The sequence below is a fragment of the Eutrema salsugineum genome, unplaced genomic scaffold, assembly GCF_000478725.1.
Source record: "Eutrema salsugineum unplaced genomic scaffold, Eutsalg1_0 scaffold_9, whole genome shotgun sequence".
Classification (NCBI taxonomy): Eukaryota; Viridiplantae; Streptophyta; class Magnoliopsida; order Brassicales; family Brassicaceae; genus Eutrema; species Eutrema salsugineum.
In genome coordinates, this window is record NW_006256342.1 from 853,442 (window position 1) to 875,438 (window position 21,997).

Consider the following 21,997-nt stretch of genomic DNA (forward strand, 5'->3'; position numbering starts at 1 on the left):
TGAGTTTGGTTTGAGATTTAATTTGGCGAAATCAAATCGAATCAGTAAATGAAATTGCGGTCTATAAAATTCTATGCTTTATTGGGGTTGAAGATTTCTGTTTCTAACATGGCTGGACACTAAATATGAGCTGGGTCACCAAAATTGTGCTCTGTGGGCTGGGTCAATAAAATTGTGCTTTATGGGTTGGGTCAATAAAATTTTGCTTTATGGGCTGGGTCAATAATATTGTGCTTTGTGGGCTGGGTCAATAAAACCGTACATTATGGGCTGGGTCGTACTGGGCCTACTATATTGCAATTTACAGAACGTTGTCGCTTTATTATATTTGGTTTTGTTTTTCGTTAAACAATCTGTGGAAATTCCTTCTTCGTCTTCCAAAATTGCAAGTGGCTTCCCTCCAATTCTCCATCGGAGCCCGCTGTCGTCGTTGTTCCTCTTCGTCTCACTGTATTTCTCTGTGTCAATATCTTAAGGTATATTAGTTTTTGATTTTTCGATTTTAGAATCGGTTTCCTCTCGGCTTTCAATGATTTTGTTTTATGTAATGGTATTGCCGTATTGATTTCCGGCGATTCTAGTTTTCTTCTTTTAAGGTTATGATTATCTATGAGTTTTTCTCGATCTCCGGTTAGGTTTTTTCACCAGGGAGCTTCCTTACATGCGCAAAACGTCATGGACGCGAACAATACCTTCGATTCTGTAATCTCTGCTCGCCTCTTCCTTTCTCCCTACCTAATCCTTTGCAGTTTTCTTGTCTGCATTCTATGATCTTCATTTTCTTACCTTGGATTTTCATGGAATCAGGATCTGATTCACGCCATTTTCAAGCACATTTGGGCGCGAAGATTTCGCGGTACCCATTATTTGTTTTCGAGTAACTTATCCGCTTATAAGATCTTCTCTGTTCCGATTTATCTGTGATTTTTGTTTTTTTTTGTTTGTAGAAAGGGAGAGGAGTGATGCAATTGATGCTGCGGAAGCTGAGGTACTCGATTCAAATCGCTGGTTTCATGTTCCTCAATTTTTCAGACTATACCACAAATTTGAATTCTCCTCTAGTATTGTCATTCCTTCACTGGATACTGTGGTTGAGATTTATCCTATAACAGCTATGGTCTTCTGATTTCTGAGATTCAATATGTTCAAAGAAGTGATTGAAGATGCCATATTATACCTTACGTTTAGTGCAGGTTGCTCTGGGAACATCAAAGAAGAACAGACTTGCTTCTGGTTTGTAAATAAATTGTCGCCTACTTTCTCCTGTAAATTGGGAGAGATGAGACTTGTCTTTGTGTGATAATTGATGAATATTTATGGCTTTTGGTTGTTGTAGCCAACGCAAATGCTCTGAAACTCAGCTGTGAGCTTCTCAAGAGTTTTGTCTCAGGTCATGTTTAAATTTTTGCAAAGTTCTCTCGATCTTCTGGGTTAGCCATGTTGTATCTAAATAGTTTTTTTTTTCTTTCTTAAACCATCGGCAGAGGCTGTGCAGCGCGCCGCCATAATTGCTGAAGCTGAGGGAATGGACAAGATTGAAGCTACTCATTTAGAGAGGATTCTTCCTCAGCTTCTTTTAGACTTTTAAGGTACGATTGAGAACAATCGACTGTTAGTAGTATTTGAAGATTAACAATGAATTCACGCAAGGTTTTCTGAAGATCATATAACTAGTTTATCTCTGTTTGTTCTTTCGCCATGGGCTAATGTGGTTATATATGGTTCATGTAAGGTAATGTTCATGATAAATAACGAGAACGTAGTATATGTATTTGACTTGATTCTATCTATACTAAATCTTACTTCATTCCGATTAATATGAGAAACAAACCTGAGAGTTTACGCCTGCACACTGTTTGTTTCCTCCATTCTCAATGGTATGGCTTCCGCACTAAGAAGTTTTTATACTTAGGTGAACAGATGGAAGTATTTGTGTTTTCTTGATTAACGCAGTGTAAAGATCATCATATGATTTATATCTGCACTTAGGTACATGTTCTTAAACTGGAGACACAGAGGAATCGTTTGACGATGATCCTTTGGATAATAATTCGTCCATGAGCAGCAATGTCAGACGCAGTTTGGTAGGCTCAGTAGCTGATGTTAGGGTTATTACTTTTTTTAACCAGACCGTAACTAAGTTTTGAGCTAACTTTACATTGGTTTGCGTGACGCCCAGTGAGTATTTACGACCAAACCTTGACATCTGTCTTTTTATTTTGACATCATCGTCTTAGCATAATAAGGACACATCGATACCTTCTAATACATGGCATTCTCTTATCTAGTTATCTTATAATCTCTGTGAAAACTCACAAAAAATGGCTTCTTCTGCGGATGCTCTAGAGGGTGGGCCTTCGTCTTTGAGAATTGCGGCCGATAAGTACCGATCCATTTTGAATGATGAGAAAACGGGAAATATACGGTGGAGATACGGTGGTCCTCCGATATTTGATACTGTGAACAAGCTCTTCGAAGAAGAAAGAACCCATGTAATTAAAAGCAACTCTCTATCTTTTCTGTCTATTTCATGAAATTGTGGCATTTTCCATAGCATCATCATGTAATGATAGTGCTAAAAAAAACACATACAGTATCAAATCAAATGATTCACTAGTTTCCGCAATAATTTTTGTTTTAAAAAGGATCAGGAATCGTTAATGACCATACGATATCCGACTCGACAGATAGCAAACATATACTGATATACCTAAAAATATTACAAGACTTTTCTTGATTTATGCTTTTTTGTTTTCCTAGTCTTCAAACATGTTATCATTTTAATGAATAGAAAAAGTGGACAGACAAAGAAGTAATCGAGGGTTATTGGTTGCAACTTTGTCATGATATCCTATCAAAATGTGATGTGACTCTTAACAACTCCAAAAATGTCAAATTAATGAGGTTAAGGAAACGGGATTCATGAGTAAACCACTGAAAACTCTCTTCTTACTATCTATAAAAGCGATAAACAAGCCTAACTCTCTCTACATCAAAAGCTAATATGGCTATTAGGGAAGAGAGAGATAAGTACAGATCTGTCCTTGAACATTCAGGACAGGTCCAATGGAGGTATGGTCACCCTCCAGCCTTCGATACTGTGAACCAGCTCTTTGAAGAAGGCCAGACCAAGGTCCTTCGGTTAACTTATATATCACTTTAGGTATGTGCTATCATCTGAAAATCTGATTCGTTGCCTGTCTTTGGTTTTGATTGCAGGTATGGCCGGAAGGGTCCTTGGAAGAGACGGTTCAAAATGCGATCAAGTCATGGGAGATGGAGTTCTCACACAAGATCCGTTTACAAGACTTCAAAACCATAAACCCTGACAAGTTTAAGCTCTTTGTCAATGGTAATTTACCACAAACACCTGATTCTAAATGATTTTAAACTGAATAATTATTAAGCAACGATTTAAGTGGTTTTTTTAATTATTAGGAAGAGAAGGATTATCAGCTGAAGAAACGCTTAGGCTTGGGAGTTACAATGCTTTGCTCAAGAACTCTCTGCCTGAAGAGTTTCAGTACTATAAGCCAGAGGATGAGACTTTCGAGTCATCACATGACGCCTTTAGATCAGCTTTACCACGCGGATTTGCGTGGGAAATACTATCTGTGTACTCGGGGCCGCCTGTTATAGCATTCAAGTTTAGACACTGGGGATACTTTGAAGGAAATTTCAGAGGTCACGCTCCTACTGGGGATTTGGTTCAATTCCTCGGCCTGGGAGTTCTAAAGGTATGTCTGAAACATGAATTTATGTCCCTACTTATAATCTGTCAATATAGTTAAAACCTCTAGCATCAAGATTTGCTTACATCTAGATGTTCTCTACAGGTTGATGAATTTCTTAGAGCAGAGGAGATTGAGATTTATTATGATCCAGGAGAGCTGTTCGGGGGATTGCTCAAGGGAAATCCTATATCAGAGACCAAAACCACAGACAGTGGAGACAAAGCAGAGAAACAAATCTGCCCCTTCACACATTAAGAAAATCTTAGGCTCTACAAATGTTTATCTTCCATATTGCATTGGGTTATACAGGAAAATAAGGAAAGCAGAAGTGTGGGTAGACCAACCTTTGAAGAATATATTTGTAACAGTCACTTTGGTTTTTGGTGCATGGAATAAGTTATAGTTATGTTCCCAGGCGTCACAATGATATTACAGATAAATTACAGCAATAACTAGAACATGGCAGTTTATTTAACTCACCAGTTTCTCAGCAGAGCTCAACCTTTGAATCAACCCCGTTCTGACATTCATCCATGAGAGCCACGTTTAACATTTCAGTACAGAATTGATCATCAGGTTTCAACCATAGGGCCTGAAGAGAGAGAAAAGAAACAGAGACGATGATTGAGAATAAATGAAGAGCATTTAACTCATCGTCTGATGGAGAAGAAAAGTCTCCATATGATAACTATTAAGGACATCATTAGATATTTGCTCATATATAGAACTGCGTATACCTTGTGATAATAAGAGATGGCAGCTGAGAAATTCCCCTGCACAAGAATGAGATGGAATTGGAAAGAATTACAAATCATTGCTTTTGTGAAAATCAGCGCTAGTATTGTTTGAAGAAAATGACTGGTGCAAATACCTGTAAATGGTAAGTGTAAGCCAAGCCGGAATATGTGCTTAAGCTTTTGGTTGATAGTGTAAGTGCTCTTTCATAATATGAGATGGCTTCACGATCCTTCCTGTTGATAAGAATTTTCCCAAGTCATAACTTCATTACATTCACAGCACGAGATTCCCTGCATAAGAGGAAGATCATGGTAGTTGTGTGTGCACCACTATACCTCAGCTTTCTATATGCATGAGCGAGATTGACCACAGTTGGTTCCCAGATTTCAGTTAAGGCAGATGGTATATGGGCCAACGTCTTCTCAAACCACCGCACAGCTTTACCATACCTGAAATATAGTGAATGCTGTTGATTCAATTTCTATTGTAGCTTTGCCATTAACAGCATTTGAAAAATTTCGGAGATAAGCAGACTGTAAAGAGAAAAGTTACACACTCTTTCATATGATATGCAACAACTCCGAGTTCATTATAAACAAGTGGATCTGAAGGGCATATCGCCTTTGCTTGCATGAAAAACTGAACCAAGAAAAGGGATCAAAGTAAATACAATGTTAGCCCAAAAGATAAGTCATATAATTTGAAGACACCACACAGCATATTGTAACTTGTTACCTGGTCCGCAAGCTTGTAGCTGTGAGTTCGCATATACTCCATTCCAATGTACAGAGTTGGCAAATGACACCTGGAACAAGATAATATCAAGATTCAACCTGTAAAAGACAATTTGTAACGTAATAAGAAGGCTTCCACAATGCTTCAGGGCTGAGAATGATCCATTTTGAACATTACAAACTTACAGTCACTAATTCTGAAGAAAAAAAGAGTAAATTGATTACCCTGGAAATAGCCTAGCGGCAGTGCGATAGGCAGACATGGCTTGGTCACCCTCCTCTTGGGCGGCAAAGGAATTACCAAAGCCTATCCATGCTGGTGAGAAGGAACCATCTATATTTGTAGCTTTGCTGGAAGACCATATTAAAAGAAATGGAGATTCAGGTCAGACACCTACCATTGCACCTACCTATTAGAGTTGATCAAGAATGCATAATGCCATAACATGATTACCTAAAGTACCGCCGAGCTTCAGCATACTTTTTGATACAATAGTAGTAACAACCCACCGCAAACCATGACAAAGCCCTACAAGGTCATGAATGAGTATTCAAATCACAAAGCATCGAGCAAAAGAACCCTGCCTATATACTAACTCATGAAGATTTAGCTCAAAAACCATAGTACTAAAATATTTTCAACCAGATCAAGTACAGAATATTTTCAACCAAAAAACTAACACAAGAAATCATGCTCCGAAAGCTTACAATCATGCTCTGAAAATCTGAACCCAAAAGCAGGTTAAATATCCTAATTAGGATTGGGATAAAATCAGAAGAACTATATCACTCACTTCGAAGGGTAGTCTTTCACCAAATTGCATGCCATCAGATAGAGCTCATTTGAATTACCAAGTTCCATGGCAGCGGCCAAATGTACTAAGGTACACTTCAGATGAAAAGGATCTTTCTCAAGGAGTCTATCAAGTTCGACCAAAAGAACCCACATTACTAGAATCATTCAAGCTTCATATCGCTCAAATTCAGTATCAGCAGTAATATACAACTTACGTAGAGGTCAATTCAAAACACTTCTGATATTCACAGCATTGATGGTAGTACTCAGCTTTACAGGCCAACAGATCAGTGTTATTAACCCATGTACTGATCATAGATGAGCCAGAGACGGTACCACTAGTTTCGCTCTCAAGCTTCCTGAACTTAGCTTCTACTGTGCTCTCTTTGTCATACTGGACAAGAAGAACCAATAAGTACCAAGAAGAGATAGAAAAGATGCTTGCGCAAAGAAACCTATACCTTCTTTATCAGGCATGAGTAGAAAGAAGATAGCCATCCGTCTTCTGGACTAAATTGCAGTGAAGAAAGCAGACTTGCTTCTGAATTTAAAGCAGATAAAAGTCTCAGTTACTTTCTAGTCATGTAAACGACTGCACCATGAAACGAATGAGACAATAAACTAGAGAACAACAAAAAAGCTTTCTATATAACTCACCTTCTTCAGATGTAAGCATATGACTTTCAATAAGGCATTCCAAAGCCTGAAAGGATAGGTTACAGAAATCACAGCCATGTAAGAGTATTGATATCTAGAGGAGGTGCTTCAGTTTTTTACTACTATATACATTTATCTTCCCACAGTAGCTCGGAAACTTTACATGGTAAATAGAAATCACAAGCAGCAATTGACTAGGGCCCTAGGATTACCTCATAGCACAGAGGATCAGCCTTGATAGCAGCTTTATACCTGCAATCCCAACCGAAGTTCATCAGTTAAATTAAATCATCTGAACAAGGAAGATAGGTGAAAAAAAGCACAACTGACCATTGTCGAGCCTGAGAACGGTTTTGTAAGGCTCCATATGCTTTTCCTCTTAGAAAGCATATTGCCGATGATATCTACAAAAGGAAAACCCTTATATATCACCTCAGGTACTTGCATAACCTTCAACCTCGACTCGTATAGATGGTGGTTGACTAGTTAATTCAGTTACAACAATTTCGCTAACTAACCTTCTAGAATCGTATAGATACATGTATAGATAATATTACATAGATGAAGTAATTATACAATTGACAAAGGGTTAAGAAACTTACATTGATCTCTCGGTCCTCTCCATCTTTATCAAAATATATCACGTTACCATCTTTGGCATCATATACATTACCATCTTCATCAACCTTCGCATCACCAAGCATCAAGAGACACTGATCCCATTCCTTTAATTCCTCCTGAGAACGCACATAAATTGCCCATAAACCCTAATACCCTTATCTCCAAAATCTCGTTCTGAAATTTCTAGACCCAACCCAATTAAAAACAGGATAGATAGATAGATAGACAGAAAAAAGGGCGAAAATGGAATTACGAGGCACTTCGCGGCAAGGTAACGGAATCGAAGGTCTCGAAGAACAATTTTCGAGGCGTTGAGAAGGTGAAAGGCGCGCCGGTAATGGCGGCCGAGGAAAAGAGCCTGAGCCTGCATATATATGTCGGCTGGGTCATTGGTGAGAGCAGCCACCTTGTCGGCGAAGAAGATGGCCGACGAGTACAAATGCTTACTGACGCAGTCTCGAACCACGCCACGGATCTTCTCAATTTCTTCTTCCCTCATAGTTTCTCCGCCTCTCAATTCTTCCGGAAAAATTCTGGAAACTGCAAAAAGTGGGGAAGATTATCGATTTGTGTATCGGGAAATTTAGTGCTTCCAGCCTTCCACTATCTCTCTCTCTCTCTACTCAAAACTGTTTGCGCGAGGGAGGCGGGACGAAAGTAGAGCCTCGGCGGGAGAGCGTATACTTTTATTACCTTCCTTAGTTAATGGGCTTGAGGCCCATAAGTTATTAGGTCCCGTAACTTATAAGCCCCATAACTTATTGGGCCCGTAAGTTATAAGGCCCATGAATTATTAGGCCCATGAATTATTAGGCCCATAAATTAGTTACTAGTTCTAAAAGAGTGTAATAAAAGTGGAAACTGTCGACTTGTGGTGAGAATCTTTTCGCTTTTTGTCCGAATGACGACAATGTCTGAACCGAGGAATGTTTCTATAATACTCTGTTAGGCTCAGTTTGAGCAGCAACCGAAACCGATATTCGAACCGGATTAAACCGAATTGATCCGAAAACTCTGAAATCTGAACGGCCCGCCGGGAAAAGTGGAGGAAGAGGTCTTCAGATTCCGTTATTTGATCACCTCTGCCTTCAAATTTTCATTCCATTTTGACACATTCCTACTCCCTTTCGTTAAAGTTCACGATTTTGTAGTAACTGTCGATCGACACCTTTTAATCGATTCTCTACCCGAAGTTGTTTTTGATTATTATTTCGATTCGATAATTGGGTTCATGGATGAAGACGGAGAGAAACGAGTCCGTGCGAAACGATCGGTTGAATTTGATTGGATAAGCGATTTGCCAGATTGCTTGCTATGTCAGGTACTCTTGAAACTTCCCACCAAGGACGTGGTTAAGACTAGTGTGTTATCCAGTAGATGGAGGAATCTCTGGAGATACGTCCCTGGATTGGACTTGGGGGATGTTGATTTTCCCGAGTACAACACATTCGTTGGTTTTGTAGATAGCTTTCTGGATCTAAACAGTGAATCTTGCTTACAAAAGTTTAAGTTAAAATACGATTGCGATGGGGATCACGAGCCCGAACTTAATCTCATCACCCGGTGGATCAACACTGTGGTCACGCGGAAAGTGAAACATATCGATGTTTTGGATGATTCATATGGGAGCTGGGATTCCCAGATGACTCCTACACTTTACACCTGTGAGAGTTTGGTTTCTATAAAGCTTTGTGGACTAACCTTGCCTAGCCCCAAGTTTGTTTCTTTACCTTCTCTTAGGGTTATCCATCTAACTATAGCTAAGTTTGCTGACCAATTGGCGTTAGAAACGCTCATCTCAAGCTGCCCACTTCTCAAAACCTTGATTATTGAAAGGTGTTTTTGTGATGATATACAAGTTTTGCGTGTGCGTTCTCAGTCTCTACTTAGCTTCACTCACGTTGCGGACAGCTCTGATTATTTGGTTGAAGATTTAGTAGTTGCAGTTGATGCTCCCAGGCTTGAGTTTCTGAAGCTCAGTGATCATCGAATTGCGAGTTTCATACTAAATAACGTGGCTTCACTAGTAGAAGCCGATATCGATACTGTGTTTAACTTGATTTCCGAAAACAAGTTCGATCCAAATGATCTACAGAAGAGGAATATGATTCGCAATTTTCTCGTCGGGATCTCTAAGGTCAAAGATATGATCATTGCCTCGAGTACTCTTGAGGTAACGTATGTTGAATTCGCTATTTGAATGACGAACTTTATACTATAAGCTTATCCTTGTACATTTTTATTAATTTTTGTTGTTACAGGTCATTTATGATTACTCAAGGTGTGAACCACTACCCTTATTCCGTAACCTATCCTTCTTGCGTGTCGAGTTCTACGGCTACAGGTGGAAAATGTTGCCAATCTTTCTTGAGAGCTGCCCAAATCTAAAGTCTCTTGTCGTGGTGAGGATTGTCTACTAAGCCATGAACTTTCTATCTCAAGATGCAAATGGTGAAAGTCATATATTCAACTTGTGTTTATTCCGCTTGGTTGTACTACTACTTGCAGGGATCTACTCAATATCTGGAGAAGGAGGGAATTAATATTTTGTCCGAACCTCGGTGTTTCTTATCATCTCTTGAGTATGTTAAGATAGAAAGGCCATTGAAAGGGGAGGCGATGGAGATGGAACTAGTGAGTTTACTTACTCGAGAAATCAACAATCCTCAAGAAACTAAGCTTATGCTTGGATGATTCCAGAAAGAAAGATGAATCTGTCATTCTCAAAGAACTACTTACTATTCCAAGGCTCTCTAGCTCATGCCAAGTTGTTTTTCTCTGATGATCCATATAATCATCACAAATTAGAAGGTTGTCTTTGAATACTTAGCTAATATGCATTTTTTGTTTTTTTCTTAGTTTATAATGACATTAAAGTGTTAGAGTTCGTAAGAGAATCAAATTTTATGGATCAAATCACTAAATCAGTATCTCTTCATCGTGGCTAAGACATGCTTCAGAAGTTGTTCAAGAGATGTTAATGCATTTTTTATTTTATTTTTGACTTGCAGCAAGCTATAACATTAATAGCATAGTTGGAAAAGCATAGGGCGAGAGATGAAGGAAACTATAAATATAGGGTATTTAAACATGACAATTATTCATTTTCAGATCAACAAAAAAAAAGAAACGTTTTACTTCTTTATATGACCCTCCCAAAAGCATTAATTTAAACGTTGCCGAGAAGAGAGATATAGAGTAGCTGGTTCCATACATCGGGAACTCCAGGGAGGCACCAATGGCTACAGTCATTATAGCTAGGTCCTCTACCGGCGTAGATGGAAGGGTGACCGTCCTTCCTCAGCTCCGTCATAGCCGTCACGTCAAGGAGGCTCACCGGTTTAGCCATCCCTCCGATCACACTTCTCACTATAGCCTCGCCTTCGTTCTTATTCTCTCCTCCGGTACTGTAATCTGGTCCGTTTACTGGTTCCGTCTCTCCCAAGCAAGTTTTCCCCGGTTTACCCCATTCACTACCACTTTACATTAACCAAAGAAGACAAAAACAAAACACGGTTAATTATATACGTATGTCTTCTTTTTTTTTAATTAATTAGTTTTAAACTATAAAATAAATTACTAGAGAGAGAAAGAGAGAGAGATTATAGTATACATACATTAAGTGAACGGGAGAGACGCCTTGATAGAAAACCCTAGTTTTTGAAGGATCAATGTTGCGATCAACCCAATTAGCCCAAGTTGTCAAAGCAATCTTGAAAGCTTCCATTCTATTCATCTCTTTCTCCATTTGTTCTCCCGTTTCGAAATAGTTCCATCTACATACATACGTCATGCATCATCATCATCATCATCATCACTGGATTATACATGTGCATGATTAATTAAGCTCGTTGATGATAAATATTTACGTCTGAGAACGACCGGTGTGAGTCCACCAGTGGAAGGTGTTAAAGATTAAAACATCTGATCCCAACCATTGATTTCCGGTACTGATCGAATCTAGTTTCAGTACCAATCCTCTTGTTTTGTCCGCTACCAAATCCACCAGGAACCCATTTTTCAGATAATTTACCGATATTCCATATTCCTATCATTTCAATTGATAGGATGAATTTACTATTTGTTTTAGTTAACCGAATCCAATAACCATGAATAAACCGGTTAAATACGTACCGGAATGGTGAAGGTAGAGAGGAGCTTGTCGGGGTTGAAGGTATAATTAGCGTTGGGAACGGCCGCGTGAAGCATGCAACTTAGCGACACCCACATACTGTTGCTCAGTGAATCTCCCACAAACAGTATTTTCTTCCCTTTGAATCTCGTTAAGAAATCTCGTCCGTCGAATCTGCCACGTCATATAGAAGAAGAATTTGAACATGACAATTTTGACTACACAATTATCATGAAGCTTACTAGAGTAATCTATACAAGATTTCATTGTCTTTCTTATGCTCAAAAATTTTCGGATATTTAATATCAATTAATAATTTACACAAAATATTAGTGTGGAATGGTTATAAACTAATAATTGTCAGATTTGCTAATTAGTAATAAAGCTTGTATCTTATTATAAAATACAAATCCCTTTTAGCAAATGTAATTATGATTCGTATCATATTTCACTAGTATTCAAGACCAATTAATGCGTAATCTCCTAGTTTACTTCCTACAATTTCAAATGTTTTCCTAGTCGTTAACCGGACGAGATTACGTAAATTCATCGTTATAGAGTTAATTGGAGTTATTGTTATAAAGTTCATTGGAATTAACAAAAAAGAAATTCTTAACTATAATCTAAATATTTTTTACAGATAAGTGGAAATGATTATCACCTTGGGATGTCGCATCCGGTTGGTTGCCACCGGTAATAGAGGTAATTCTTGTCCGGCCGACCAAATTTTTGGCAATCTAATCCCATGAACGGACAAGTCGATGTTCCATAGAGAGGATCAGAAGAATTGTCATAAATCCAACTTCCTTTGTAAATGTCACACTTTGATGCCTCCTCCTTGTAACCAGTTTCTTTGTTAAATTTGTGATCAGCATTGTTTTTGTTTGCTAATACGTTGCGATCTGATAAATCAACAAGAAAATTAAGAAGAAGGAGAAAGATGACCGGTTTGCGTCCTTCACGAATGGCTGGGGGGGGGGGGTGGTTCTAATTAGAAGAGAAGATGTAACACGTTATTGTTAAGTTGTTGTGTTTATAATCTACATAAACAGCCAAATATCTATGATTTTTCGGGAAAGTAATAATTATTGTTAAATATTTGTTTACTCAATTTTTTTTTGTTATTATAATGGGCTAGAGAATAACTCTCATGCTTTAGCTTATGATATATAAAGATCCGATCATATACTCTCAATTTTTAAAACATAAAATCTACGAGATTTTTTGCCTTTAGGAGAAGATCCAGTAACATACGATAAATTGAGAGAAAGTAAATAAAATGATAAGACATAACTGACGTTTTAAAGGTTTTCGGCATTTAAATATTTGTAGTGCTTTTCTTGTTTGGCTCTGTGGAATCTTTATGTTATAAGGTGCAGTTTAGTTAACTTTTGTAAAGGCTAACCTCAGCGTCTGGCTCATTGTAATGTCTTATGTGTTAGGTGCTTCTGTGATTAGAGATATGTAATTGGCCAATATATATTTAAGCCAACCTCATAAAGGAATTGTACTCAAAAGCTTAGTTTCAATCAGTTCGGACGTTGGAGTCTTCAGAGTCCGAGTGGATAATAGATATCAGACAATTTGTATTTTTTTTCACATGGTTAATTTGAAATACTAACATGATAGTTTTCATATATTCAAAAAGTATTATTTGTACGTAGAAAAGTTTTTGTCAATTAAAAAAAGAATATACACATGGCAGAATATTACTCATGGTTGACATGTGGCCATTCCTCAAGTTATACGTACGTGAATTGACCAAGACCTAAGCTTTTTTGTTTCTTCTTCCATGGGATAAACTCATATGCATACACTTTCCGACTTTCGTCATCCACCTTCCTCTGTGTACGTATAACAATAAATCAATAATAAAAAAAAAGAGAGTGTCTTAACAGGACTAAGAAGAAGAAAATCAAGCCCATGTCAGATAATGATATCTGTAGCCGTTATAAACAGAGGCTCCTCTGTCACCTGCAAAAACCTTATTTTGTCGTATTGGAGCGATAATTGTTGACTAATAACAATGATGATGAATTGTTGATATGAAACAATAATTGGTTTGCTTACTTCACTGTGAGTCTGTAATTGTTAACATAAAACAAAAAGTAACGAAATACAGTAATTTGTATAGAACCATGTAAACCGGTTTTTAGGTTAGCTAAGTAACCGGGTGGGTTGGGACTTGGGAAAGAAGAGGGTTAAAAGGGCAGTGGAAGGATACAATCACAAGAGGTACAAAAAAAAAGACCAATATTTCAAGCTATGTTTCACTTTGAGCCTTACATTATAAAATAAATTGAAATAAAATTGAAGCACCACCATATTGAGAATGGTCTAGTTGGAGTTGGACCGGTTTAATTTTTTCATATATTGTTTTTTTATAGATGTACATATGATTGTTGTAACTACCTTGTGCTTGAGTTTCCAAGAGTGAGCTCGAGATCATCCGAACCACTCTCCTCGTGTATCCTCTCTCCTTCCCATGCTTTCACTAACCCATTTGTGTTACTACTACCAAACGCAAACTCTGGAGGAGCGACGGCTTCAGACATTGGAACATCTGCTGTCTGAGGAATAGCCGGTGAGCAAGTCCCGCTTTGACTTGGTGTCCACATTCTTGACCCGCCTCCACGAGCAGAGGCTACTTCTTCTTTAAATCCAAATGGGTTTTGTGAGACGAGACTAAACGTTGGAGAAGCAGGAACGCTTTGCGCGAGTTGAATCCCTGAGAACCATTCAGAGTCAGGGATGATCTGACGTGTGGGACTGGGAGGTGTTGAGGATGCAAAGAAGGAGTTGTTGAGTTGTTGCCAATCAGGGTTCATCCTCGGGGTACGAGCTGTTGGAGAGCTTAAAGGAGGGGTAACAGGAGCGCTTATGGAGCCTCCAGGGATGTAGAGGTAATTAGGGAGTCTTGATGATGAAGAAGCTGATGAGGATGATGTTGTTGAGAGGTGTTTTAGCCATGGAATGAGTGATTGGCCATCTCCAGAGGTGAGATTGGGGAAAGAAGAAGAAGCTGGGCTCATGAAGTTGGAGGAGCCTGGACTGGGATTGTAAGAAGCGCACGGGCTTGGCTGATAAGAGGAGCACGGGCTCGCGGTTGCTGAACCGCCACCTATCTCCATACGCTCTACTGGTCTACTTCCCTGAAAACAGATCAAACAGATTTGATGAGAAGGAGATTGTATCAAGATATTAGTGTGTTGAAAGTGTTATGATATTCTTTTTAAGGCCTAAAGATAAGCAGAACTAGTTTCGATTGTGTTAATGTCAAAACGTGAAACAGACAGGTGTTGATTTTCCAAGTCAGCTTGGTCTAAGTTTCAGATAAACAAATTCTCTGTTTCTTAAACCAATCGGGTCAAGGATTCCTGACTGTTCCCGACAGATTATCGATGGACTCGATTCTCGATAGCTCGACTTGAGACAGTAAAGCAAAAGCGGTCACATGCTTTTTCCAAAAATCTACAGATAAAAAAACGTACACTTTGAAGTTTGAACTCTGAGCAAATACTTTTTTTTTTTTTTTTCATCAGTTTTCTAGAGATCTATGCTACTTTGGTTTTCCCTTTTTATGTTTTGGTGGGTATCATCTGAGAATAGACTAGACCTGGGGACGCAAGTGAACCAATCACACAACATGAGACACAGAGAGTAAAAGAGAGAGAAAGAATCTTCTTTTAGATAAACGCAATAATAAAAAGAGAAGAATCAAAAACATTTGACTAGCGCTCCTCTAACGCTAACCTACGCAGGTGGCATTAATCAAGAACACGTTAGCAAATTCGTGACCGAAGACATTAGTTGCCGGAAAGGAAGGCTCCGACCAAAATTGTGTCTAGATTCAGAAAGCCGTGTTCGTAAGCTTAAAGAAGAAGAAGATAGAAAGAAAGTGAGATCGAGGAATCGAGAGACGAACCTTGCGATAAGTAGTGCCATCGGGTTCGACGATCCAACCGGCCTCGTTGCAGAGTGCTTTAAGCACTTCGTTGTTGTCGCAGTGCTTTGGCAGCTCGTAGTTCCCAAACATTCTCAATCCGGTGAAGATCTTCGCTGCGATCGCTCTCCGCCGTCTCTCTCTCCTCTTGTTGTTCTCTCTCTCCCTCCATGTCGGCATTCTCGTCCCCGACGTCATCACTCTCGATCTTCTTCCTCTGAAACTGTCTGTGAGAATTTAACCCGAAACTATCTCGAGAAGTCTCTGAATCTTCGGTGAAACACTCTTTTCAGATCTCGCATATAACAGAGAAATCGAAATTGCGTGCACCAACAGTTCCAATTCCCGATCAGCCTTCCCTTTGAATACAGAAAATGCTCCCACCGGAAAAAAAAAACTCCCTGGAGTGGAGCGATTCGACGGTGAGAAAATAATCGTGAAGAAAGTTTCAGCAGCTTGTTATAGCTAAAAGCCTTAAAACTAAAAAGAAGTATACTTTTAGCTGAACACGGCGGATCAAGATGCTCGGAAAATTAGATATTGGTCAATTTCTCAGTGATCGAGTGGAAAAAAAAACCCGGGAATTGGAGAAGAAGATGCTAATAATGAACTCTCGTGCCAGAGAAGAAGGGATTAATACGTTCATACTTCATACTGATAAGCCAAAGAAAACAAATTGGCTCAAGACTACCCAATTTACCCGAGATTTGACCCTATAACCACGAAATTGCCACTACATGAGGTCACGCGTGTCCTCCGGACCCAGCACGTGGGAGCATATATCTTTACCCGGGATTAGACCGTAATTTACCAGTTTGCCACAACATGTTTCCATTAACAACGTGCAAGAGTTGGCAATTATACCCCTTGAAACGTGATCTGATTTACGAAAATGCCACGAAACCGTTTTTGCTGACCATGGAAGCTTCCTTTTCACGTGATGGTGCGTCCCCGGCGTGACCCTGTAGGGGCCCATAAACTGTTATTTTGACATTCGGGTGTGCACCACCGGTGGCTCGATATATAGTCTCACGTGGCCGCCGCGTCTGTGTGCCACCCACGTTGTCTCTTTATCAGAACCTTCTCTCTCTCTTCAAACTGGTCGTTCAAAGAGCTGTTTCTGTCCAACATCAATGATGATTCTGCTTAGAGACACAACTTGCCAGATCATCGGCGTTACAGACAACACACAAATAACGGTCTTCTTACATTATTAAAAAAATAGGGATATGATTACTCTATTTTGTATATAGATATACTAAGATTTCAGGGGTGGTTGTCCCGAATATTTAAACATTTTACTTTTTTGTTGTTTTATAGGTTGCATATTTTTTTATAATTGAATGTAAATTTTATTCAACCCAAAAAAAAAACATTTTTACAATGAATGCAACTTGGTTTCCCTTAGAAAGAATGATAGAAGAGCTATATTCTATGTGTTACATTTGAGAGATAAACCGGAATTTGACAAAAAAAAATCTTTTGAATACTCGATGGAAATCAAGGGGGGTCGAGTGGCGAACTACAAGCTCAGCCCCTCATCAAAGGAGTTATCGCCACTGTTTTTAGGGTGCATATTGTTTTCAATGATCACACAAATGTCACGTTTTTGTTGAGCTTTTTTTCCTCTACATTCGATTCTTATTTATTAAGATGCGAGTTATTTAAACTCTAGTTGTTAAAGTTTCACTCTCAGCTTCAGACAATCAAGTTCATCATATAATTGAATACCATTTGCGGATCTAAACCGGAGCCTAAAAAATTGTGGACCGGATTCTGATCTGAAGCATCCAGGCAGAAGTCACAACCGCTTGGCTAAGAGTCGTAATGTTTCCAGTGAGGATTGAATCTTCTCCGAAAGAGCTGTGTAGAGACATCTCTGAGCGGTTTCGTCTAGCTTATGACCAGCAGAAGAGAGGACAGGCCATTTGGCTTCTTGAAGAGGAGCCGTTACATGGCGTGAGGCCGAGACAGCGGTCTCAACCATCATGGGAACATCAAACTCAATTGGTTCACCAACCACGACTTGAAGGTTTTTGTTCCACAGCGGTAATGGTGGCCTTCTTCCGTTGAAATAGTTCTCTGGCATCATCTACGTCGTCAGAACAATGTAGGTAAGTGCCTTGGAGTGCAAAAACATAATACTATCAAAGAAACATTCTGAATTCTGGAAACTGGTTGCATAGTTCACGGCTTATTATTGTTCCCACAGGCTTTAAGCTATAGAAATTCAAACTATTCACTGAGTTAAGCAAGGCTTAAATGGAACTGTAAGAGTTAAGACATGTTATACCTTGTCAAAACCGCGGTGAATTATTGGCAAGACGATTGGGGTAACTGGGCAACGGGCGATGAGGCTTGCCGTTCCCCATTTAAGTCGTCTTATAGGCACATCTTCTTGAAACACCTTGCCCTCTGGGAAGGTATGCAACTACTAGTCATGATTAAAACCAAAGGTTAGAGGTAAGAAAAGACCCGAAGATATGTCAGTATTTGTTCAAATGTGCAAGATGAATACCCAAGATCCATCTTTTAGTCGCTGGAGAGCTTCATTCATGTGTTCTTGGTAGATTCCACCACCTCTAGTTATAGGTATACATTTGCCTGCTCAAAAGAAAGGTATTAACATTCATCTTGAGAAAATTCTATTTTGCGAAGAAGGCAACCACAAAATCTATTAAAGAAGTTCCGTTCACACTCACTAGATTCTGAAAAAGAAGGAACGAATCCAAAGGTGACGTACCAGTGCGGAATATGTAGGAGAAGATAGGGTTCTTAAAACATATGTCCTCTGCAGCAAGAACCCATCGAGCCAACTCTGGATCTAAGGAAAGAAGACCCTTGAACCCTCCCCACATTACTGGATCATCCAAACTGATCAGGATAAACACGAAAAAAAAAAGAGAGAAGAGAATAGATCAACATTAAGATACAAGTGAGTGGAAAGAGAAGAAGAAAAGATGAGATTAAAAAGGTTTTAACTTTTAACTAACGTCGACATGTGATTACTAACAGTGATGAGAGGAACACCGGGTGGTCGTGACCGGACAAGAGTCATAAGAGTATCTGCATTGTGAACTGTGGTTTTGTTGCAAAGATTCGCTACCGCTCTCGCAAACGCACCAACAGCCATTATCACAGTTTTCCTTGGAATTCCTCCCAAGTGATCAGATTTTGCTGCCCATTCCATTATCCTCCCCATTTATGCCTCTTGCCAAGAACTGCAAGCTTCAAAGTTCCCACCCTTTTCCAGATCAAGAACTCGAGAAGCTACTTGCATACAGAGCCAGTTCTGATTCTGAAGATGAGTAAACCGGATATTAGGGAAATCTACGCCAAATGTAGATGCAAGGATTCCATAACTAGGTTTCGGTTCCTAAGCAGCAATCTCTAAAACAGTATTACCGGGTAATCTAGGAAAATCTTAACGATACAACTGACCAATTAGGGTTTATCAATCTCTTTACTTAATTCCTCCTAACAAGATCTACTTTAAGATCGAAACCAAAATTCGGAAAGGAAGACTGCTTACGATTAGACACGAGACCACGAGAGTGGTATAAGAGAGAATTTGAAGAAGCTTTCCTGGGAGGAATTCATCGAGAGAGAGAGAGCGAGAGCAGTGTAATCGGTATATGTGGTTGGTATGACTCGGTACATCTAGAATAGCGGTTTTAGAGGTGAACCGGGAATTTTTGCAACTCAAGAAGACGAGCAAATTCTACAAGGCTAAATTGGGCTTTATGTATTAAACGTACAATATAAAGCCCAACATACACTTACAAATAGAGTTGTTATTTGACATTTCTATGAGTAAAAAATACACTTCACAAATACAAGCCATAGATAGATATTACACATCATCAGAGTTACAAAAGCTTCACATATACTAACAGAGTTGAAGATTGAAGAATCATCACTGGTTCAACCGAATAAACACACGAGAGGATGTTCTTAGAGAAGGGATCGTTGTTGTGTAAAAATGTAAACCTCGTCGTAACCTCTCCTGCATAATCCATCATATTAGATGATTCAAAAGGATCGTTAAAACATATACAGTCGGAAAAATAAGAAGAGAGAATTATGTAAAGATTGTCCGAGTGGCGTTACCCTTCGTATCCACAGTACGTAGGCTTGTAGTTATAAATGAGATTGCTCAGCACTTCCTTGGGAGATGGTCTGTTTAGTGACTTCCTAGCTTCACTGCACCAATTCAAACTCGATCCGTGAGTATCCGCCACACATATTCATCAATGTTCTCGTGCTATCCATGAGAAAGGACTAGATAAATCTAATTTAACTCTAATTTATACTGATTCTAATGTTAACTCCTTTCCTGATGTAGCAATCAGAATTGATGCACTCTCTTACCGATCCTTACCAAACAATGAAGAGAGAACTAACCTGACTAGATGATTTGCAGCGAGCTGAGTCACCTGGATCGCGTCCTCAGAGTGTGGAATTCTGGATAATCCCCACTCAAATGCATTTTTCTGCAGAGTATTGTACGGAGCTTTTTTCTTTTATAAAAGCTGTAAACCAATATACCATAAATTATAGGATAACGCAATGGACCACAATGATAATTCTTCTGCCTAGGCGTGAAAGGACTAAATGAGAGATGTAAGTTAACACTGAGTATATACCTCAGGATGCCACTGGAAGCCTGTCACCGGATATTTTTTTGATTGAACAGTTGAAACATAAGCCTGGATAAATATGTAAAGTAGATTCGTTTCATGAGGTCAGGCTCTGAATATCTTTAGATTGCTGTGGTTCTTAGGAACATAAAGATACCTTACTGTTGTCATCAGTGCATGTTGTGACGATTTTAAAGAAACGAGACAGAGCAATATTGCCTTCAAAGCTGTCTGGCGAGATACCAAACTGGAAAACAATAACATTTTCATTTTAGCAAAGCAGATAGAATGAGAATATAATAACATTCAAGAACAAGAACGCAGAGATGACCAGAGAATTTTCCTAACTATAGTGAAAAATAAAACTTAAAGAGGTGAAGGACAATGAGCGCATACTTTGCTCTCTGTAGAGAACTCATAGTATGTCAAGCAACGAAAAATGGTGAACAACTGTATTCCATAGTATACAGTGACGCAAATTAGAGGTTGCAAGTTCTAACCTGATGATTCTGCATAACCAAACAGTCTGTACTGAGTTTCTTCAATAACTCTGGGGGAAATCTGCAGTATGAAACATTGCAATTAAAATGTTGCGAAACTTGGGTAATTAGTACACATAAATCTTGAAAAATCTGTATGTACCTTTGAAAAACGGTGCCTTCGGTGCTAACATTTTCAACGAACTGGAGACTTGATGCAGAATTCTTTGCATCAACCTTTTCAAGAATGTCTGTGTTCTGTTAGAAAGGCAAGGATTAGAGATTTTGAATGGCGCATGCAGATCTCAAACTGTACTACATACTAGAGTATATTGTAAGGTAGTAATTCATAAAAGGGATAGCTTAAAGCTCTCTGCTTACCTATTAAACAGAATGATGGAAGAAAGGTTTCTAACTCATGTTCAAATACTCAAGAACTAGAAAAGGACTTAACTTTATAGCTTAGAAAAACACACAAGTTAATGGAAGTATAATACTAGTTGCCAGGAGAAGCAAGAACAAAAATGTCACCTGACTTATAATCATTGTCAGGAGCTCGAATCCTAGGCAAATGGCATATACGGGAAAGTGCTCTCCAGCATCATTTCTTTCCAAAGCTTTCTGTGAGGATCAAAATAAGATCAACGTATTAGAAATATATAGTATACAACACCCAGAATAATTCAAGCCAAAAACAATGATGTTGAGCTCACATTGAAGATTTTTTTGACGATATCATAATACAATCCTTGTTTAGCCCAACCACCAGTGAATATCACACCGTTGACCAAATCAAGCTTCTGCAGTAATTGAAAAAGATGATTTGGAAAAGGAAATTCCCAATTCTCAAGCCACAAACAAACATAACAACATCTAAAACTCACTTAATTTGATATTTCTCATATCAGTGATGAAAAATTCAGGTAAGCAGAACTAGCTGAGCTAAATTTGGAGTAACCTGAAAGAGAAATTCTTCGGGTTCGTTATAGATGAGAGGGATCACGCGTGCTCCACCAGCTTCAGCCAATTTCACATACGAAGCAGCGATGTACGACGCGTTAGTAGCATTGTTCAAACGACCCGACGCGCCGTCGCCAGGATGGCTTAGAATCCCGATAACCGGCTTGTAGTTCAGGTTCGGATCCGGCGCGGAGCATACAGAAATCGGAGAATCAAAGACGCGTGAATCGTTAGCTCCGGTTTGACTAGGAAGGAAAATCGCCGCAGGCGAATCGGTGGCCTTGGCCATTATGGTAATATCTTTACACAAGGATAGTACGAACGGTAACAAGACGTAACTCCACATCTCAGAGGAAGAGGGAGAGGATGCTTTGCGTAAGGATTCGTGAAATGAGACGAAATGGTCAAATCGTGAATCGAATTTCCATGGTTATAAGCTTTTTGTTTTCTTTTCGTCGATATCGTGGAAGATCTTTGTCCAACTCTATTATTGTTTTTCAATCATGAAACCAATCTCTAACGACCACGTGTCTTATATGTTGTTAAAGAATTTATCCCCAGCG

General features: G+C 39.0%; 8 protein-coding genes across 13 annotated transcripts; 3 read left to right on the top strand and 5 right to left on the bottom strand.

The window, feature by feature from the left end:
• Positions 1–357: 357 nt before the first annotated feature.
• LOC18009035 (protein MHF2 homolog) lies at positions 358–2,416 on the top strand. Of its 2 annotated transcripts, none has more exons than XM_006389896.2 (8): positions 358–476; positions 636–702; positions 808–856; positions 948–988; positions 1,194–1,233; positions 1,337–1,390; positions 1,485–1,589; positions 2,347–2,416. In XM_006389896.2, the coding sequence occupies exons 2-7, from the start codon at positions 676–678 to the stop codon at positions 1,586–1,588; spliced, it is 315 nt and encodes a 104-aa protein (XP_006389958.2). In that variant the 5' UTR covers positions 358–476; positions 636–675; the 3' UTR covers position 1,589; positions 2,347–2,416. The 2 variants fall into 2 exon arrangements, with proteins under 2 accessions (XP_006389958.2, XP_024011280.1); XM_024155512.1 differs by having other exon boundaries at positions 2,289–2,382.
• LOC18008626 (pathogen-related protein) lies at positions 2,322–4,173 on the top strand. Of its 3 annotated transcripts, XM_024155504.1 has the most exons (5): positions 2,424–2,492; positions 3,000–3,133; positions 3,220–3,352; positions 3,439–3,737; positions 3,837–4,173. In XM_024155504.1, the coding sequence occupies exons 2-5, from the start codon at positions 3,005–3,007 to the stop codon at positions 3,987–3,989; spliced, it is 714 nt and encodes a 237-aa protein (XP_024011272.1). In that variant the 5' UTR covers positions 2,424–2,492; positions 3,000–3,004; the 3' UTR covers positions 3,990–4,173. The 3 variants fall into 3 exon arrangements, with proteins under 3 accessions (XP_024011267.1, XP_024011272.1, XP_006389959.1); XM_024155499.1 differs by lacking the exon at positions 3,000–3,133 and having other exon boundaries at positions 2,322–2,492; XM_006389897.2 differs by lacking the exon at positions 2,424–2,492 and having other exon boundaries at positions 2,949–3,133.
• On the bottom strand, positions 4,070–7,914 carry LOC18008443 (anaphase-promoting complex subunit 6). Its single transcript, XM_006389898.2, has 16 exons — positions 7,534–7,914; positions 7,262–7,396; positions 6,990–7,063; positions 6,872–6,911; positions 6,660–6,705; positions 6,464–6,543; positions 6,218–6,396; positions 6,001–6,126; positions 5,661–5,735; positions 5,432–5,557; positions 5,208–5,277; positions 5,029–5,111; positions 4,808–4,921; positions 4,606–4,705; positions 4,472–4,507; positions 4,070–4,326 (listed from the first exon to the last, which is right to left on the bottom strand). Exons 1-16 carry the CDS (start codon positions 7,777–7,779, stop codon positions 4,222–4,224), a joined length of 1,635 nt encoding a protein of 544 aa, XP_006389960.1. The 5' UTR covers positions 7,780–7,914; the 3' UTR covers positions 4,070–4,221.
• Positions 7,915–8,511: 597 nt separating this feature from the next.
• LOC18008616 (F-box/LRR-repeat protein 13) lies at positions 8,512–10,062 on the top strand. The gene is given in 4 exon segments (XM_024153716.1): positions 8,512–9,453; positions 9,542–9,682; positions 9,789–9,920; positions 9,922–10,062. Coding segments are annotated over 4 exon segments (1,356 nt in total).
• A 286-nt stretch (positions 10,063–10,348) lies between these two features.
• LOC18009231 (protein trichome birefringence-like 42) lies at positions 10,349–12,564 on the bottom strand. The gene is made up of 6 exons (XM_006389900.2): positions 12,559–12,564; positions 12,074–12,399; positions 11,415–11,586; positions 11,150–11,328; positions 10,898–11,056; positions 10,349–10,759 (listed from the first exon to the last, which is right to left on the bottom strand). The coding sequence occupies exons 1-6, from the start codon at positions 12,562–12,564 to the stop codon at positions 10,450–10,452; spliced, it is 1,152 nt and encodes a 383-aa protein (XP_006389962.2). The 3' UTR covers positions 10,349–10,449.
• A 1,084-nt stretch (positions 12,565–13,648) lies between these two features.
• On the bottom strand, positions 13,649–15,933 carry LOC18009400 (BES1/BZR1 homolog protein 4). The gene is made up of 2 exons (XM_006389901.2): positions 15,338–15,933; positions 13,649–14,564 (listed from the first exon to the last, which is right to left on the bottom strand). Exons 1-2 carry the CDS (start codon positions 15,551–15,553, stop codon positions 13,821–13,823), a joined length of 960 nt encoding a protein of 319 aa, XP_006389963.1. The 5' UTR covers positions 15,554–15,933; the 3' UTR covers positions 13,649–13,820.
• A 1,001-nt stretch (positions 15,934–16,934) lies between these two features.
• Positions 16,935–19,010, bottom strand: LOC18009232 (N-acylphosphatidylethanolamine synthase). 3 transcript variants are annotated; one of them, XM_024152448.1, is made up of 6 exons: positions 18,888–18,939; positions 18,369–18,653; positions 18,099–18,229; positions 17,874–17,959; positions 17,649–17,786; positions 16,935–17,447 (listed from the first exon to the last, which is right to left on the bottom strand). In XM_024152448.1, exons 3-6 carry the CDS (start codon positions 18,211–18,213, stop codon positions 17,157–17,159), a joined length of 630 nt encoding a protein of 209 aa, XP_024008216.1. In that variant the 5' UTR covers positions 18,214–18,229; positions 18,369–18,653; positions 18,888–18,939; the 3' UTR covers positions 16,935–17,156. The 3 variants fall into 3 exon arrangements, with proteins under 3 accessions (XP_024008216.1, XP_024008211.1, XP_006389964.1); XM_006389902.2 differs by having other exon boundaries at positions 16,936–17,447; positions 18,349–18,653; positions 18,888–19,010; XM_024152443.1 differs by lacking the exon at positions 18,888–18,939 and having other exon boundaries at positions 18,338–18,649.
• Positions 19,011–19,095: 85 nt separating this feature from the next.
• LOC18009119 (gamma-glutamyl hydrolase 2) lies at positions 19,096–21,880 on the bottom strand. The gene is made up of 10 exons (XM_006389903.2): positions 21,433–21,880; positions 21,188–21,274; positions 21,006–21,095; positions 20,638–20,732; positions 20,496–20,556; positions 20,153–20,242; positions 20,002–20,064; positions 19,760–19,848; positions 19,466–19,558; positions 19,096–19,361 (listed from the first exon to the last, which is right to left on the bottom strand). The coding sequence occupies exons 1-10, from the start codon at positions 21,778–21,780 to the stop codon at positions 19,310–19,312; spliced, it is 1,068 nt and encodes a 355-aa protein (XP_006389965.1). The 5' UTR covers positions 21,781–21,880; the 3' UTR covers positions 19,096–19,309.
• Positions 21,881–21,997: the final 117 nt, after the last annotated feature.